The sequence below is a fragment of the Sapajus apella genome, unplaced genomic scaffold (genome assembly GCF_009761245.1).
Source record: "Sapajus apella isolate SASKATOON/1434 unplaced genomic scaffold, GSC_monkey_1.0 scaffold113, whole genome shotgun sequence".
In the NCBI taxonomy this organism is placed as follows: domain Eukaryota; kingdom Metazoa; phylum Chordata; class Mammalia; order Primates; family Cebidae; genus Sapajus; species Sapajus apella.
This window is the reverse complement of record NW_022437053.1, coordinates 2,931,663-2,947,959: the sequence shown is the minus strand read 5'-3', so window position 1 is coordinate 2,947,959 and position 16,297 is coordinate 2,931,663. Positions and strand designations below refer to the sequence as shown.

At 48.7% G+C, this 16,297-nt stretch overlaps 1 protein-coding gene, 12 non-coding genes and 1 pseudogene across 61 annotated transcripts in view; 1 reads left to right on the top strand and 13 right to left on the bottom strand.

The window, feature by feature from the left end:
* The window catches only part of LOC116537724, a 74,798-nt gene that overhangs the window by 17,853 nt on the left and 40,648 nt on the right, over nucleotides 1-16,297 (bottom strand). For 27 of the 49 annotated variants that reach the window (XM_032260022.1, XM_032260005.1, XM_032260011.1 and 24 more), the window contains 4 exons: nucleotides 12,170-12,286; nucleotides 6,320-6,452; nucleotides 4,096-4,227; nucleotides 160-2,026 (listed from right to left, as the gene is read on the bottom strand). In XM_032260022.1, coding sequence (XP_032115913.1) covers nucleotides 1,856-2,026; nucleotides 4,096-4,227; nucleotides 6,320-6,452; nucleotides 12,170-12,286 — 553 coding nt within the window. In that variant the 3' untranslated portion in view covers nucleotides 160-1,855. The other 22 variants (XR_004263279.1, XR_004263278.1, XR_004263277.1 and 19 more) reach the window with 16 other exon arrangements.
* On the bottom strand, nucleotides 1,712-1,803 carry LOC116537833. Its single transcript, XR_004263375.1, has one exon. It is a non-coding gene; the product is annotated as a small nucleolar RNA SNORD116 (small nucleolar RNA).
* Nucleotides 2,844-2,935, bottom strand: LOC116537835. Its single transcript, XR_004263377.1, has one exon. It is a non-coding gene; the product is annotated as a small nucleolar RNA SNORD116 (small nucleolar RNA).
* Nucleotides 3,942-4,033, bottom strand: LOC116537832. Its single transcript, XR_004263374.1, has one exon. It is a non-coding gene; the product is annotated as a small nucleolar RNA SNORD116 (small nucleolar RNA).
* LOC116537839 lies at nucleotides 5,077-5,168 on the bottom strand. Its single transcript, XR_004263381.1, has one exon. It is a non-coding gene; the product is annotated as a small nucleolar RNA SNORD116 (small nucleolar RNA).
* Nucleotides 6,166-6,257, bottom strand: LOC116537831. The gene has a single exon (XR_004263373.1). It is a non-coding gene; the product is annotated as a small nucleolar RNA SNORD116 (small nucleolar RNA).
* Nucleotides 7,043-7,134, bottom strand: LOC116537830. The gene has a single exon (XR_004263372.1). It is a non-coding gene; the product is annotated as a small nucleolar RNA SNORD116 (small nucleolar RNA).
* Nucleotides 8,454-8,558, bottom strand: LOC116537780 (annotated as a pseudogene).
* LOC116537838 lies at nucleotides 9,803-9,894 on the top strand. The gene has a single exon (XR_004263380.1). It is a non-coding gene; the product is annotated as a small nucleolar RNA SNORD116 (small nucleolar RNA).
* LOC116537779 lies at nucleotides 11,522-11,613 on the bottom strand. Its single transcript, XR_004263330.1, has one exon. It is a non-coding gene; the product is annotated as a small nucleolar RNA SNORD116 (small nucleolar RNA).
* On the bottom strand, nucleotides 12,447-12,542 carry LOC116537769. The gene has a single exon (XR_004263322.1). It is a non-coding gene; the product is annotated as a small nucleolar RNA SNORD116 (small nucleolar RNA).
* LOC116537770 lies at nucleotides 12,935-13,028 on the bottom strand. Its single transcript, XR_004263323.1, has one exon. It is a non-coding gene; the product is annotated as a small nucleolar RNA SNORD116 (small nucleolar RNA).
* Nucleotides 14,230-14,322, bottom strand: LOC116537777. Its single transcript, XR_004263329.1, has one exon. It is a non-coding gene; the product is annotated as a small nucleolar RNA SNORD116 (small nucleolar RNA).
* LOC116537763 lies at nucleotides 15,212-15,306 on the bottom strand. Its single transcript, XR_004263318.1, has one exon. It is a non-coding gene; the product is annotated as a small nucleolar RNA SNORD116 (small nucleolar RNA).

The following is a 16,297-nucleotide window of genomic DNA, read 5'->3' as shown; positions in this document are numbered from 1 at the left end:
TTGGAAAATGGACATTTACCAACCTGAGGGATCCACCAGCATCCAAAGGAGACCACATTCCACATGTCAAGGGGCTCCCTGCCATCTCTAGGGATCTCCCAAGATGAAGACTGTCCCTCATGGCCACTGGCCTTCCTTCCATGGCCATAACACCTGGGAAGTACAGAGGAAAAACAGGTGTGTTTCAGAAAGGCAGGCAGGTACACATATCAAAAGGACCATGCATTTGACTCACTGTGGTGTATCCCATATGCACTTCCCACAGGCTACTCCTCTTTTGAGATGGGTATATGGGTCCACCCAGGAACGAACATACCAGGCATGTGTTAATTTTGAAGGTACCATCAAGCTACAGAACCCAAAGTGTAAGAACTCTTTCAACACCACCCATTTGCCACCACTGACTCAAAAGCCCTTCTCTTCATCATCAGAGAAGACACAGACCACAGGGCTATTTAAATGAGGAGAGTTTTGGGGAAAAACTCTCCTAGCACAAAAGGCAATTTTCCTTCCGTCTTGAAGAATTTTCACCCTAGGCTGCTTTAACGCTTTTCACGTTGAGAAAAACATTCAGTAACAACTCAAAGTCTACCCCAGCGTCTTCCTTACAGGTCCAGCTCAGGGACCCCAAGGAGCACCAGACACACTGAATCCCACAGGGCTTCTGAGGCACTGTGGCCGAGAGCACCATACTTTTAAGGCACTTGCCTGTGAACATGGCTATGCAGTTCAAAACCTACGCATCACTGCCTGTGGACGCTACATAGCCCCGTCCTATAACAAGAAGACTATTTAACAAAGAAGACTGTTGGGAAGAATTAGGAGGAATGAGAATAGCCTAACATCATGAGCTACTAAGGTATTTAAGCACAGAGACCATCCTGGACCACATTTCCGAGTAGAGGTCACCAGGATATGGGAAGACACTCTCTCATAATTAGGCACGCTGGCTGCATTGAGGTACCTGAGGGGTTCAGAGGCAAAGTATTCCCAACCTAGGATAGGTAGAAACCCTGGGTGGATATAAGCTGAAATATCTGAGGGATACAAGCATCTCTTTGGAGGGTGTGAACACAGACCTTCCAAACCAAGTCAGTCTGATGAGTTGCAGGAGGATGTGGACCTGCAATCACATTCCTGACCCAGCACCCTGAGGTCATGATGAAATAAAACACAGGTACCCTGCAATGCCCAAAAGAGGCTCACAGTCATTACTCCACAACCCACACGGAATGCTGTCCAGTAAATGAACATGCAGACTCTTCCCTTCCCACTGCCGGGACCCCTCAGGGCTGCGAGACTTCGGTTTCCTGCTATGGACATACAAGTTCAACATGGATACCCTCTCCGGGCTCCTCTTCAGAAAGCAAATTAGCATCACCATCATCCTGAGGACTGCCTGCCCCCAATGCTACCCAAACACCATGGGAACTCCCAAGTCTCCAAATGAGGATGAAAGTGCACTGTAGAAGTACCCAGGAGTATTTTGCTGTCTTCCTCTGGGGAGTGCAAGAGCCAAGGGGTGTGAATCAAGAACACACGTAGCAGCACAGAGGGAAGTGCTTCCACCAAGCCGTGGCTCAACCACAGAAGTCCAAAATGCCCAGCTACTCCACTTCCTGCAAAGATGACCCTGTCCCAAGCATTGCTGCAGCCCATGTCAACACACGGGATTTTGTCCCTCTCTCTAGCCTATGATGAGCAGTGTGCTGGACCTCAGTTCGATGAGGATGACGGTATAGAGTTTTCACTCATTTTGTTCAGCTTTCCAAAGAATGTATATATGGAAGTCATCATCGATCCACACACTCTTTGCCTGCACAAATGAGGAAACTCAGTATGCTTTAGGAAGGAATCACTTACATTCAGGAGGGATCCGACAGGCTCTGAAGGGGCCTACACTACATATGTCCCGGGACTTCCTGTCGTCTCCAAGGATCGCATAAGATGACAATGATCCGTTGCTGACACAAGACTGCTGTTTACGCCAACACCACCTGCAAAGTGCAGAGGAAACACAGGTGTGCTTCAGAAAGGCAGACCTGTGCAGAGGTCATGGTGGCCATGTTATCCAGTCCCCTGCAATATAACTGCCATCTGCCTATCTCTGGCCTCCCCTGCTCATGGACGTAGAAATGCACGGATATGGAGAAGCTCGTCTGGGGGCTGGGTGCCTTCAGAGCACAACATCCCACTGAAGAACATGTTTACCTTTCTTTTCAACATTGTTGCTTCAATATCTGCAATAAGGCACAAAAGCCTTGGGGCCCTGGACCCCTAATGAGGATGGCTTTAACCTACATTGGGTTTAGGATAAGCCAGACACTCCTTGGGTATAGGAAAAAACTTGGAGCAGGAACTCACTTGTTCATGCAATATGCATGAACCCCAAACACACGGGATACAAAAGGGCACAGGAACAGAATCTATGCCCGGTGACCAAAACTCTAACTTCCTCAACCAAGGACAAAGTCAGCCAACAAATGATAAAGATGTGACCTTGACCTCTCCTCCCAACCAAATAGATCTGTCTTCTGTCAGGGGACCTGGGAACCCATAGCAAGGACTCAAGGATGCACTGTCGATCATAGACAGGCTACCAGCTAACACTTCCTAGGACGTATGGACATCAACCTAGTGCTGCAGACAGTGCACGTTACTCACCCTCACTGACAAAGTCCTTCAAACAAGAAATTTCCTATACATGGGAGTCACCACTCTCCCGTGACCCCATTCACCCATAAAAAAAGCCCATACTAAGCCTGAACAGACCCCTGGGTGTAACCCATGTCAACAAACAGATGTTGGCCCTCTCTGTCTAGCCCCTGTTGGAGTAATGTGCTGGACCTCAGTTCGACGAGGATGACGGTATAGAGTTTTCACTCATTTTGTTCAGCTTTCCAAGGAATGTACATATGGAAGTCATCATCGATCCACGCACATTATTCATGCCTGCAAATGATGAAACTCAGGGTGCTTTGGGATGCAATCACTTACATTCGGTAGGGTTTTGACAGGCTCTGAAGGAGTTCACACCATATTTTCTAGGGACTTCCTACCATCTCCAAGGATCGTACGAGATGATAATCATTTCTCATGACATAAACTGCTTTTACACCAACACCACCTGTGAAGTACAGAAGAAACACAGGTGAGTTTCAGAAAGGCAGACAGCTGAATAGGGCATGAGGGCCATGTCATCTAGCCCCCTGTGATATAGATATATCTGCCTGTCCATCGCCTCCTGTTCATGGGGCAGAAATGCAAGGACACGGGGATGCTCATCTTGTGGCTGGGGTTGTTAGAGTGTACAATGCTGTTAAAGAGCACTGACGTTGACCAGCCCTCTCAACATGACGGGTTCAACACCTACAGTGCAGCTTACAAAACACTAGGGGCCCTAAACCCCTAGAGGGGATGCTGCAGACCTCAGTCAGGTTAGAGTTAACCCAGAGACTCGCCTGACAGCCCCAGCTTGGAGCAGGCGCCCACCTAATCAGACAATACACAAATCCTCATCACATATGGGATATGACATGGGCATGCAGGCAAAGAGGCTATTTGGAAGTACAATGTTCTCCCCCAAGGACAGAATGAGCTAACAATGAGAATGGTGTGGCCTTGTGCTCTCCCCACAACTTCAGGAATCCAGAGCTGGGACTAAAGGACAGACATGGCCACTAAGAGGCAAGCTACCCACAAACTCTCCCCATGCAACCTGCCATTCACCTAGCTTTTCAGACAGCGCATGAGTTATCCCATCCTGGGAGACAGAAGCCCTTCAACCAAGGACTTTCCTGTGCATGGGAGCTCCCACTTCCCTAGGACTTCCATTTGCCAAAAGATACCCCATCCTAAGTCTGGATGGACACCATCGTGCAACCCGTATCAACAAACAGATGTTGGCCCTCTCTGTCTAGCCCCTGTTGGAGTAATGTGCAGGACCTCAGTTCGACGAGGATGACGGTATAGAGTTTTCACTCATTTTGTTCAGCTTTCCAAGGAATGTATATATGGAAGTCATCATCGATCCATGTACATTATTCATGCCTGAAAATGAGGAAACTCAGGGTGCTTTGAAATGGAATCACTTACATTCAGGAGGGTTTCAACAGCCCCTGAAGGAGTCCATACCATGTGTGGCCAGGGGCTTCCTGCCATCTCCAAGGATCGCACAAGATGATAATCATTCCTCATGACACGAGCCTGCCTTTTATGCCAACACCACCTGTGAAGTGCAGACGAAACACAGGTGAGCTTCAGAAAGGCAGAAAGGTGCACATGTCACGAGGGCCATGTCATCCAGCCCCCTGCGATACATCTATTATCTGCCTGTCTATGGCCTCCTCTTGTTCATGGGTGCAGAAACGCATGGACACAGAGATGCTTCCTTCGGGCTCGAGGGCCCTTAGAGTGCACCATCCCGCTAAAGAGCACTGACGTTGAGGATGCCTCTCAACATCGTTGCTTCAACACCTGCAAAGCAGCTTATAAAGCATTGGAGCCCTGAACCCCTAGAGAGGAAGCCACTGACTTAAACCAGGTTTAGAAAAACCCAGAGATTTGATGCCTGATGGCCCCAGCTTGGAGAGTACCCCGACCTATTCACGCAATACAGAAATTCTCATAACATACTGGATAGGACATGGGCATGAGGGAAGGAGGCTTTGCTGGGTTCCTGGAGCTCCAATGTTCTCCATCAAGGACAAAATGAGCTAACCAATGAGAATGGTGTAGCCTTCTGCTCTCCCACCAACCCGAGGATCTGTCTTCCTCTGGGAATCCAGAGCTTGGACTCAAGGACAGACTTGGCCATCATAGGCAGGCTACCCACAAACTCTCCCCATGCAACTTGCCATTCACACAGCTTTTCAGACAGTGCATGAGTTATCCCACCCTGGGAGACAGAAGTCCTTCAACCAAGGAGTTTCCAGTGCATGGGAGCTCCCACTTCCCTGTGACTTCCATTTGCCCAAAGAGACCCCATCCTAAGCCTGGATGGATCCCTTGGTGTAACCGATACCAACAAAGAGATGTTGGCCCTCTCTGTCTAGCCCCTGTTTGGAGTAATGTGCTGGACCTCAGTTCGATGAGGATGATGGTATAGAGTTTTCACGCATTTTGTTCAGCTTTCCAAGGAATGTATAGATGGAAGTCATCATCGATTCACACTCGGGTTTCATCCCTGCAAATGAGGAAACTCAGGATGCTTTCAGATGGAATCACTTACATTCAGGAGGGTTTCAACAGCATCTGAAGGAGTCCATGAGATGATAATCATTCCTCATGACACGAGCCTGCCTTTTATGCCAACACCATCTGCGAAATGTATAATAAACACAAGCGTGCTTCAGAAAGGCAGACAGATCCACAAGTCACAAGGGCCATGTCCTCCACACCCTGCAGTACATCTGCTGTCTGCCTGTCTATGGCCTCCCCTGTTTCTGGACACATAAATGCACGGACACAAGGATGCTCATCTGGGGGCTGGGTGCCTTCAGAGCACCTCATCCCACTAAAGAGCATGTTCAGCATCCTTCTCAACATTGTAGCTTCAATACGAGCAATGGTGTTTACAAAAACCTTAGGGTCCTGGACCCCTGATGAGGAAGGTTTTAACCTGTGTCAGTTTTAAGATAAACCAGAGACTTCCTGGGTATCAGAACCAGCTTGGAGCAGGAACTCACTTGTTAATACAATGTACATGTCCCCATAACACATGGGATACAACACAGGCACACAGGCTACATAGACTATTCCCAGTGACCAAAACTCTAATGTCTTCAACGGAGGACAAAGCCAATGAATAACAAACATGTGGCCCTGTACTCTCCTCCCTACCAGACAGATCTGTCTTCCTCTGGGGACCTGGGAAGCCACGGCGAGGTCTCAGGGACAAACTGGCAATCACAGGCAGGCTACCAGCTAACTCTTCCTAGACCACATGGACATTCACCTAGTCCTGCAGACAGTGCACGTGTTACCCACCCTCCCTGACACAGTCTTTCAACCAAGTAATTTCCTGTACGTGAGAGCCACCAATCTCCTGTGACCCTGAATCACCCATAGATCACCTGAGCTAAGCCTCAACAGACCCTTTGGTGTAACCCATGTCAACAATAGATGTTGGCCCTCTCTGTCTAGCCCCTGTTGGAGTAACGTGCAGGACCTCAGTTCGACGAGGATGACGGTATAGAGTTTTCACTCATTTTGTTCAGCTTTCCAAGGAATGTATATATGGAAGTCATCATCGATCCATGTACATTATTCATGCCTGAAAATGAGGAAACTCAGGGTGCTTTGAAATGCAATCACTTACACTCAGGAGGGTTTCAACAGCCTCTGAAGGAGTCCACACCATGTGTGGCCACGGGCTTCCAGCCAATGCCAAGGATTGTACAAGATGACAATCATTCCTCATGACACACACCTGCCTTTTACACCAACAACACCTGTGAAATGTATAAGAAACACAGGCGAGCTTCAGAAAGGCAGACAGGTCCCCAGGTCACAAAGGCCATGTCGTCCAGCCCTCTGCGATATATCTGCTATCTCCCTGTCTATGGCCTCCCCTGTTCACACACCTAGAACTGCACGGACACGGGGATGCTTGTCTCAGGCCCGAGGGCCCTCAGAAGTGCTCCATCCTGCTAAGGAGCACTGACATTCGGCATTCCTCTCAACATCCTTGTTTAAACACCTTCAATGCCATGGACAAAACCCTTGGGGCTCTGAACCCCTAAAGAGGAAGCCACTGACTAAATGAGGTTTGGGATCACCCAGAGACTCATTGCCTGACAGCCCCAGCTTGGAGCAGAAGCTCTCCTACTCATGCAAAACACACATCCTCATAACATATGGGATACAACACAGGCATGCAGGCAAAGAGGCTGTGCTGGGTGCCTGGAACTACAGTGTTCTCTGCCAAGGACAAAATGAGCTAACCAATGACCCCATTCTAAACCTGATGGACCCCTTGGTGCAACCCGTAACAACAAACAGATGTTGGCCCTCTCTGTCTAGCCCATTACAATAACGTGCAGGACCTCAGTTCGACGAGGATGACGGTATAGAGTTTTCACTCATTTTGTTCAGCTTTCCAAGGAATGTATATATGGAAGTCATCATCGATCCATGCACAATCTTTGTTTTTGCAAAGGAGGAAAATCGGGGTGCACTGGGAAGGAATTGCTTACATTCAGGAGGCATCCAGCAGCCTCCAAAGAAGCCTACACCGTGTGTGTCCAGGAGGTTACTTGCCACTCAGAGGATAACAAGAGATGATGATTATCCCTCACCAACACGGACCTGGCCAATTCATCACTTCCACCTGTGAGGTGAAGAGAAAACACGGGCATGCTTGAGAAAATCAGACAAGTGTACAGTACACAAAGGCCATGTCCTCTGGTCCCGGCAGTCTACCTGGTTTTGGCCCAACCCTGGCTTTTCCTGATTTTGGACACAGAAACTCATTGACAAGGGTTCGGGTGCTGTTGTGCATCATCATGCTAAAGAGCACTGACACTGGCCGACTGTGGTGGCTCATGCCTGTAGTCACAGCACTTTGGGAGGCCAAGATGGGTGCATCACCTGAAATCAGGAGTTCGAGACCAGCCTGGCCAACATAGCGAAACCATGTCTCTACTAAAAGTGCAAAAATTAGCTGGGCGTGGTGGTACGCGCCTATAATACCAGCTACTCAGGAGGCAGAGGCAGGAGAATTGCTTGAACCCAGGAGGAAGAGGTTGCAGTGAGCTCAGATGTTGTCATTGCATCCCAGCCAGGTAAGACAGTGAGAAGCTGTCTCAAAAAAAAAGAAAAAAAAAGAGCACTGATATTGAGCATCCCTCTCAACATCCTTGCATTGACACATATAATGTCACTCACAAAAGCTACAGGGGCATGTAATCTTAATGAGGAAGTCACTGACCCATACTGGGTGGGTTATGCTAGAGACTCCTTGCCTATCAGATGAGCTTGGATGGGAGCTTGTGTGCTGCTGCCATATGCATGTACTCACAACGCACGGGACACAACACGGGCACGCTTGCCTGAAAGCTATGCCAGGTGACCGGAACTCTACTGTCCTCAACCAAGAATGAAAAAAAAGGCAAAAATAATGCCCCTTTCCTCTCTTCGCAAGCACAATCACCTGTCTTCCTTCAGGGGTTGTGGGAATGCAGAGCCAGGAGTCAAGGACAATCTTGACCACCCAGAGGCAGGCTCCAGGCTAACTCTCCCTGAGCAGTCTACACATTCACCTAGTCCTACGAACTGCATGGGTGCTACACTGGTCTTGTAGACAGAAGTCCTTCAAACAAGGGATCTCCTGTGCACACAGCCTCAACTCCCCTGTGACTCTTCCACCCAGACAAAATCCCTTCCTAAGCACGGACAAACCCTTCATGCAATGGACATAAAAAAATGACAGTTGTCCCTCTCTAGCTCCTGGTGGACCTCAGTTTGACACAGACGATAGTTTACTGAGTTCCCACTCATTTTGTTAAGCTTTCCAAGGAATGCATCATTGCATGCTGTATAGAAGTCATCACTGATCCATGCATAGTATTCATTCCTGTAAAGGAAGAACATTAGGGTCTTTTGAGAAATGAACATTTACCGTATGAAGGAACGCACCAGCACCTGAAGGAGCCCATGCCACACATGTCCAGGGGCTCCCTGCCATCTCAAGGGATCTCCCAAGATGAAATTCATCCTTGCAGCCTCTTTCTTTGCAAGCCCATGCCACCTGGGAAGTACAGAGGAAAAACAGGTGAGCTTGATAAAGGCAGGCAGGTACACAGTTTGCAAGGGCCATGCCATTCATCCTGCTATGTTGTATTCGTATCTACCTCCCATGGGTGACTTCTCTTCGGGGATGTGTGCATGGATATACCCAGGCATGAAGGTATAAGGGAGGCATGCATTCCAAGGGCACCGTCAAACTAGAAAACACTAAATGTGAAGAACTTTCTCAACACCACGCTTTCACCACTCCTTACTCAAAAGGCATTCTCTTGACATCAGAGAAGATAAAGGCGATGAGGATATTTCAGTAGGGACAGCTGCAGGGAAAAAGTGTTTCAGCCAAAGAGCAACTTTCCTTCAGCCTTAAACTATTTCTACCCCTGGGCTCTTTCCACACACTTTGCACTGAGAAACACATTCAATCACAAATCAACCTCCACCTCTGAGCCTTTCTCACAGGTTCAGCTCAGGGACCCAGAAAAGGATCAGACATGCTGAATCCTACAGGGCTTCTAGGTGCTGTCCCCAAGAACACCATACATCTTAAGGCACTTGCCTGTGAACACGGCCACAGAGGACAAAGCCACTCCACCCCTGGCCTGTGGATGATAGCCCTCATACAACTTGATGACTATTTCATAAAGAAGACTGTTGTGAAGAATTAAGGAGGAATTTCAAAATAACCTAACATCATAAGACAATGGAAAATTTAAGCGCAGAGACCTTGATGGGTCACTTTTCTGAGTAGAAGTCACCACAACATGGGAAGTGTTACAACCTCAACTGCACTGAAGTGCCTGAGCAGTTCAGATGCAAACAGCATCAGCTCTCCTGAGCAAACCTTCTCCTGATCAATACAGGGGAACAGTGAGCAACAAGCCCTTACAGCAGTATGTACGACCTTGGACGGGCAGAAACCCTGGGCCAGTATCAGCTCAAATGCCTAACAGAGAGAAAAGTGTCCCACAGAGGGTCCTTAACACAGACCTTTCAAACCAAATCAGTCTGTGAAGTTGCAGAAGGCACATGGGCTTGCAACTAGTCCACTGTGCCCGGATCGATGGTAACTTCCATATATACATTCCTTGGAAAGCTGAACAAAAGGAGTGAAAACTCTGTACCATCATCCTCATTGCACTGAGGTCCAGCACAATGCTACATAGGAGGGAGGGTGGTGAGGGGCAACATCCCTTTGTTGACATGGTGTTCAACCCTGCTTAAGATGTGGTCCTCTTGGGGTGAATGCGAGTGTCTGGGCTTTTCGTACTTCTGTAGCTCAGAGACAGCCTGGTTGAAAGAATTTCCTCTGACAGGGTGGGGTAGCACACTGCCAGTCTGCAGAACTTGAAGCTGCAGGTGGCACAGGAAGCAGCAGCCACCCTGTCCGTGGCTGTGTGTCCCTGATTCCCACCCTTTGGTTTCATTGCTCCCTTCCCACCACGGGGATACTATTGCTTTCCTGTGGGTTGAGAGCACAACGTCACTTCCGGATATTTCTTCAGTGCACTTTCATCTTCAGTGGAGGACGTGGGAGTTCCCATGGTGTTTGGGTCGCATTAGGGGCAGGCAGTCATGAGGTGGGTGGCCATGCTGATTTGCTTTCTACAGAGGAGCCCAGGGAGGATATCCACATTGAACTCATATATCCATAGGGAGAAACTCAAGTCCTGTGGTCCCTGTAGGGCACTGGTGGTGGGAAGGTGAGAAGGTTGCACCTGCATGTACCAAATGGCACATGCCATGTAGTTCATGGAACAGTGACAGTGTCCCAGCATCCTAAGATCATCTTGAAATGGACCATGGGCATCCTGCAATGCCCAAAAGAGGCTCACTGTCACTGTTCCACGAACCACATGGACTCACCGTCACTGTTCCACGAACCACATGGACTCACCGTCACTGTTCCACGAACCACATGGACTCACCGTCACTGCTCCACCAACCACATGGACTCACCGTCACTGCTCCACCAACCACATGGACTCACCGTCACTGCTCCACCAACCACATGGACTCACTGTCACTGCTCCACGAACCACATGAACTCACCGTCACTGCTCCACCAACCACATGGACACAGAAATGCACAGACACAGGGATGCACATCTGGATCCTGGGAGCCCATGGAGTACAGAATCCCACTAGAGGGAACTGACATTGACCACCCCATTAAATACCCGTACACACACACAATGCTGATCACAAAAGCCTCAAGGACCTGCACCCCTAATGAGGAAGTCTTTGACTTACACCGGATTTGAGATAAGCCAGAGACTGATTGGTTATCAGCCACAGCTTAGGACAGGAGGCCAACTGTATATCCTCACAACACACAGTATACAACAGAGGCAGCCTGGCTTGGATGCAATACCTGGTGACCAGAAATCCATGTACATACACAAGGAAAAAAATGAACCAATGAGGCAAAAGTGTGGCCTTGTGCTCTCTTCCCAACTACACAAACTTACCTTCCTCCTGATGATGAGAGAACCAAGAGCTAGGACTCAAGGACAAACTAGGGGACGCAGAGCTTAAGTCCTTTGTGCCACTTGCACATTCACCTAGTCCTTAAGACGGTGTGTGTGCTACCCCGGACTCACAGAGAGAAGGGGTCACACAAGGGATCTCCTGTGCATGGGAACTCCTACTCCCCTGGGGTCTTCCCTTGCCAAAAGAGAACCCCGTCCTAAGCCTGGACAGACCTGTTGATTCAACCCACATCAATGAAGGAGAGATGGACCTCAGTCTCCAGCCTCTGTTGAAGCAGTGTGCTGGGCCTCAGTTTGAAGAGGATGACAGTATAGTGTTTTCACTGATTTTGTTTAGTTTTCCGAAGAATCCGTGTATGCAAGTCTTCATTGATCCATGCACAGTCCTCATACCAGCAAAAATGGAACATTGGGGCATTTGAAAAGCCAACACTTACCATCCTGAGCTATCCACCAGCTTGAAGGAGACCATGCCACACATATTTAGGAGTACTTCACCATCACCAGGGATCTCCCAAGATCAAGATCATCCCTTGTGGTCACTGGCCTTCCTTCCATACCAACGCCACCTAAGAAGTATAGGAGCAACACAGGTGTGCTTGAGAAAGGCAGTCAGGTGTGTAGGTGGCAAGGGTCATGTCATTTGTCCTGCCGTGGAGTATTCTGTATCTACCTCCCATGGGCTACTCCTCTTTCTGCACATGTGCATGGGTTTGCCCAGACATGAAGGGATAAGGCAGGCATGAATTTTGAAGGTACCATCAAACTAAGTGTGAAGAACACTCTCAACACCAACTGCTGCCATACCTCTGACTCGAAAGCCCTTCTCGTGGCCAGCAGAGAAGATAAAGGCCATGAAGATACTTTAATGAGGACAGTGGGTCTCAGAAATTTGAAAGACACTTTTGCATGTAGGGCAGAGAAATGCTTACCGTCCTGAGCCACCCACCAGCACGGGGTGCACTGCAGACGTCAGGACACAATGAATCAAGGACCCAACGCTGCCTCTGTTGGTCAGAAGAATCGCCCATCTTCCTTGCCAGCAAGCAGCAGGGCTCTCATGGCAGCTGCTTCTGAGAAGTGTAAAGAAATCAAAGGGACGCATGAGAAACGGTCCAAGTCCACTGGTCACCACTGGACACCCCAGGTGGTGGAACCTAGGTGGAAGTTGTCCGTCACTCCTACAGTCCCTGGGGGAGGCAACATGCTGGACCTCAGTTCCGATGAGAGTGACAGTATGAGTTCTCACTCATTTTGTTCAGCTTTTCCAAGGAATGTTTTTTTTAGAGCACTCATCATCGATCCAAGCACATTTGAAGAGGCAGGACGTTTGACCACAGGCTGGGCAATGCCTGTCTTGGAAATATGAAAGATGCCCTCACTCAGCACAAGGGCAGAGGAATCCTTACCATCCTGAGCCACACGCCAGCATGAGGTGCACCACGGATGCCAGGCCACACTGACTCCACGACTTCATGGGGACTCTGTTGCTCAGAAGAATCAACCATCTGTTGTGGCAGCACATGGTGGGCCTCTCAAGGCAACTGCCCCTGAGAAGTGCAGAGATAACACATGCACGCTTGAGGAACTAGCCCAGGTCCACCGGTCACATCAATGTCAGTCTTTCCCAAGGGGCAACTCATACACCTCTTCACCTTGTCCCTCACTCCTACAGTCCCCGGGGGAGGCAATGTGCTGGACCTCAGTTCCGATGAGAGCGACGGTATGAGTTTTCACTCATTTTGTTCAGCTTTTCCAAGGAATGTTTTTTGGAGGGCTCATCATTGATCCAGGCACAAGAGGTAACCGCTTCCTATGCAAAAGGCAGCTTTCCTTTGGCCTTGAAGCATTTTCACCCCCAGGGTCCTTCATACTCTTCCCATCCAGAAACGTAAAAATCACAAATCGACCTCCATGTGCACGACACAGGTGCAGCTCAGGGACCCAAAGAGCACCAAGCATTCTGAATCCTACAAGTCTTCTGAGGTGCTGCAGCTAAGAAAACCAGATCTATGGCACTTGCCTGTGAACATAACATCAGCGTCCAAAACCTATCCAGCATTGGCTTGCAGATGGTAGCCCTGTCCTGCCACCCAACTACTGTTTCCCAAAGAACACTGCTGTGAAAAATTAGGAGGAATTTGAAAAAACACTAGTATCAGGAGACACTGAAGTATATAAGCAAAGACGCCTTCCCAGTTCGCATTTCCAAGCATAAGTCACCACAACATGGGGAGTGACCTACTCTTATAAACCCCAACTGCATCAAGGTGTCTGTCAGAGGCAAATGACATCAGGCTTCCCAAGCAAACCATCATTTGAAGATTGTGAAATGGACTGTGGGCACCCTACCATGTGCAAAAGAGGCTCACAGTCATCACTCCATGACCCACATGGAATGATGCCCAGTAAAGGCATGTACAGACCTCTCCCTTTCCCATAGCCAGTACCCTTCTGGGGCCATGGAATTTGGAATTCCTCCTACAGATGAACAAGTTCACTGGGGAAAGCTTCTCCAGCCTCCTCTCCAGAGAACAAATCAGGATTGCCAGCAGCTTCAAGATGGGCAGCCCTTGATGCCACCCAAACACTATAGGAGGTCCCATGTCCTCGGCCACAAATTAAAGAGACTTGAAAAAGTGCCCAGGAATGGTACTGTGCTATCTCCTCATGTGGAAGAAACTGTCTTCCTCTAGGGGTGATGAAGCCAAGAGGTATGAATCAAGGACAGACCCAGTCATGCAGTGGTGGGCAACTGGATACTGCCTTCCTGTGGCACCTTTAAGTCCACCTTCTCCTGTGCACTGGCAGGATGTTACCCCACCTTCTCATGGGGAAGTCCTTCAACAAACACCTCTCTCAGCTAGGGCAGTACAAAATACCCAGCTACTCAACTTCACTGAAAGACAACTACATCCTAAGCCTCAGTGCAGCCCATGACAACAAACAGATTTTGTCCCGCTAAATAAAGCCCCTGATGGAGAAGCATGCCAGACCTCAGGTCGATGAGGATGATGGTATTGAGTTTTCACTCATTTTGTTCACCTTTCCAAAAAAATGTATATATGGAAGTCACCATCAATCCACATAGTCTTTGTCCCTGCAAGTGAGGAATATCAGAGTGTTTTCAGAAGAAATCACTTACATTCAGGAGAAATCCAAAAGGCTCTGAAGGAGCCCACACCATGTACATCCAGGGGCCTCATGGCATCTCCAAACATCACACAAGATGAAGACCATCCTTCTTGAACAAGGGCCTTCCTTCCAAGCCAATGCGACCAGGGAGGCGCAGATGAAATGAGTGTGCTTCAGAAAGACAGACAGGTACACAGGTCAGGAGGGCCGTGTCATCCAGACGTCTGTGGTACATATGAAAATTGCCTATGGCTTCACGTTTGTGTACACACAAACACATATACAGAGTTGCACATGTGGATTCTGGGTACCCTGGGAGTGCATCACACCACTAACGAGCATGGACATAGATAGAGCATCCCCATCAACACCATGTTTTCAACATGTGCAATGTGCATACAAAAGACTTGGTGCCCTGGATGCTGAAAGCTGAAAACTTGTACAACTACTCAGTTCAGGATAAGATAGAGATGACATGCCAGTCAGCCCAAGACTGGAACAAAAACAAAAACATTCATGAAATACGTACTTCCTCAACATGAAAAAAATAATGTTGGTGAAAGGTTATGATTGGTGACCAGAACCTGACTAAAAATCAATTGCACAACAAAAAACAAAACCTAACATTGAGGGTAAAACCAACTTCATACCAAGAAGAATAAGACTAGAAAAAGTAATGGGCTACCAAAGTATGATTCACAAATACGCTTATGATAAAGAATTTTACAACGGTCAAAATGTCCACAAAAATTGAATGTCAATGCCTGGGTAGTGAAGTCTAACGTAAGGTGAAAAAGTTACCCAGGAACCACAATGAGCCAAAGTGGAGGCAACGTGCTGGACCTCAGTTCCGATGAGAGCGACGGTATGAGCTTTCACTCATTTTGTTCAGCTTTTCCAAGGAATGTTTTTTTGTAGGACTCATCATCGATCCAAGCACATTTGAGGAGGCAGGACATTTGACACTGCAGGCTGGGCAGTGGGTGAGCTGATGACCTTAAAGACCTTTGGTACCCTGCAGAACCCAGAGCTGTGCCACTGAGCAATGGGCACAGACCATCCACTCTAGGCCAGAAACTTGCCATGCCATTAGTGGCCTGCTGAGAAACAGCTCCCTGTGGGTGTTAAAAATCCCACAGACACCCTCACTCAGCAAGAGGGGTGAAGGAATGCTTACCATCCTGAGCCACCCACCAGCACCAGGTGCACTGCGGATGCTGGGCCACACCAAAACAAGGACTCCACGTGGCCTTTGTTGCTTGGAGGAATTCACCATCTCTTTTCCAACAGGTGCTGTGCCTCCCACAGCAACTGCCCCTGAGAAGTGTAAAGAAATCAAATGCATTCTTAAGAAATAAGTCCAGGTCCACTGGTCACCACTTCAATACCACGCTTTCCTGTGGAGCAACTTACATGCCTGCTTCTCCTGGGTCTCCAGGCTTGATCTCCATCTCCATGAATGTGCCTGATTATGCCACTCTGAAGCATGTGTGGCTAGAACATACGTGCCCATAGCTGCGTGTATCTGCCTGTGGCTGTGTCACAACAACACAGTGGGTGCTTGTAGTCTGCAGCCTCCAGACCAAGGACTGTGGGAGCCACCCTGACCCTCACACTCACTGTTGTCTGCCCTGAATGACCCTGCTGGCTGAGCTGTCGTCTGCCACAGAAATCCATGGAAAGCCCATCACTGCCAAATGACAGCCCCAGACCACTGATGACATGCCTGCCCACGTGAGCCCTCTATCACCATTTCTCGGGAATACCTTCCTGCCCAGGCCTCTGCTACCATACCATGAGCATCTCACAGCCCAGGAGGTGAAGAAATAACTGCTGGGGTTGTGGCAGGGCCTGTGACCAACCTAGGAAGGAATGGGTTGTGCTGGACCTCAGTTCCGATGAGAGCGACGGTATGAGTTTTCACT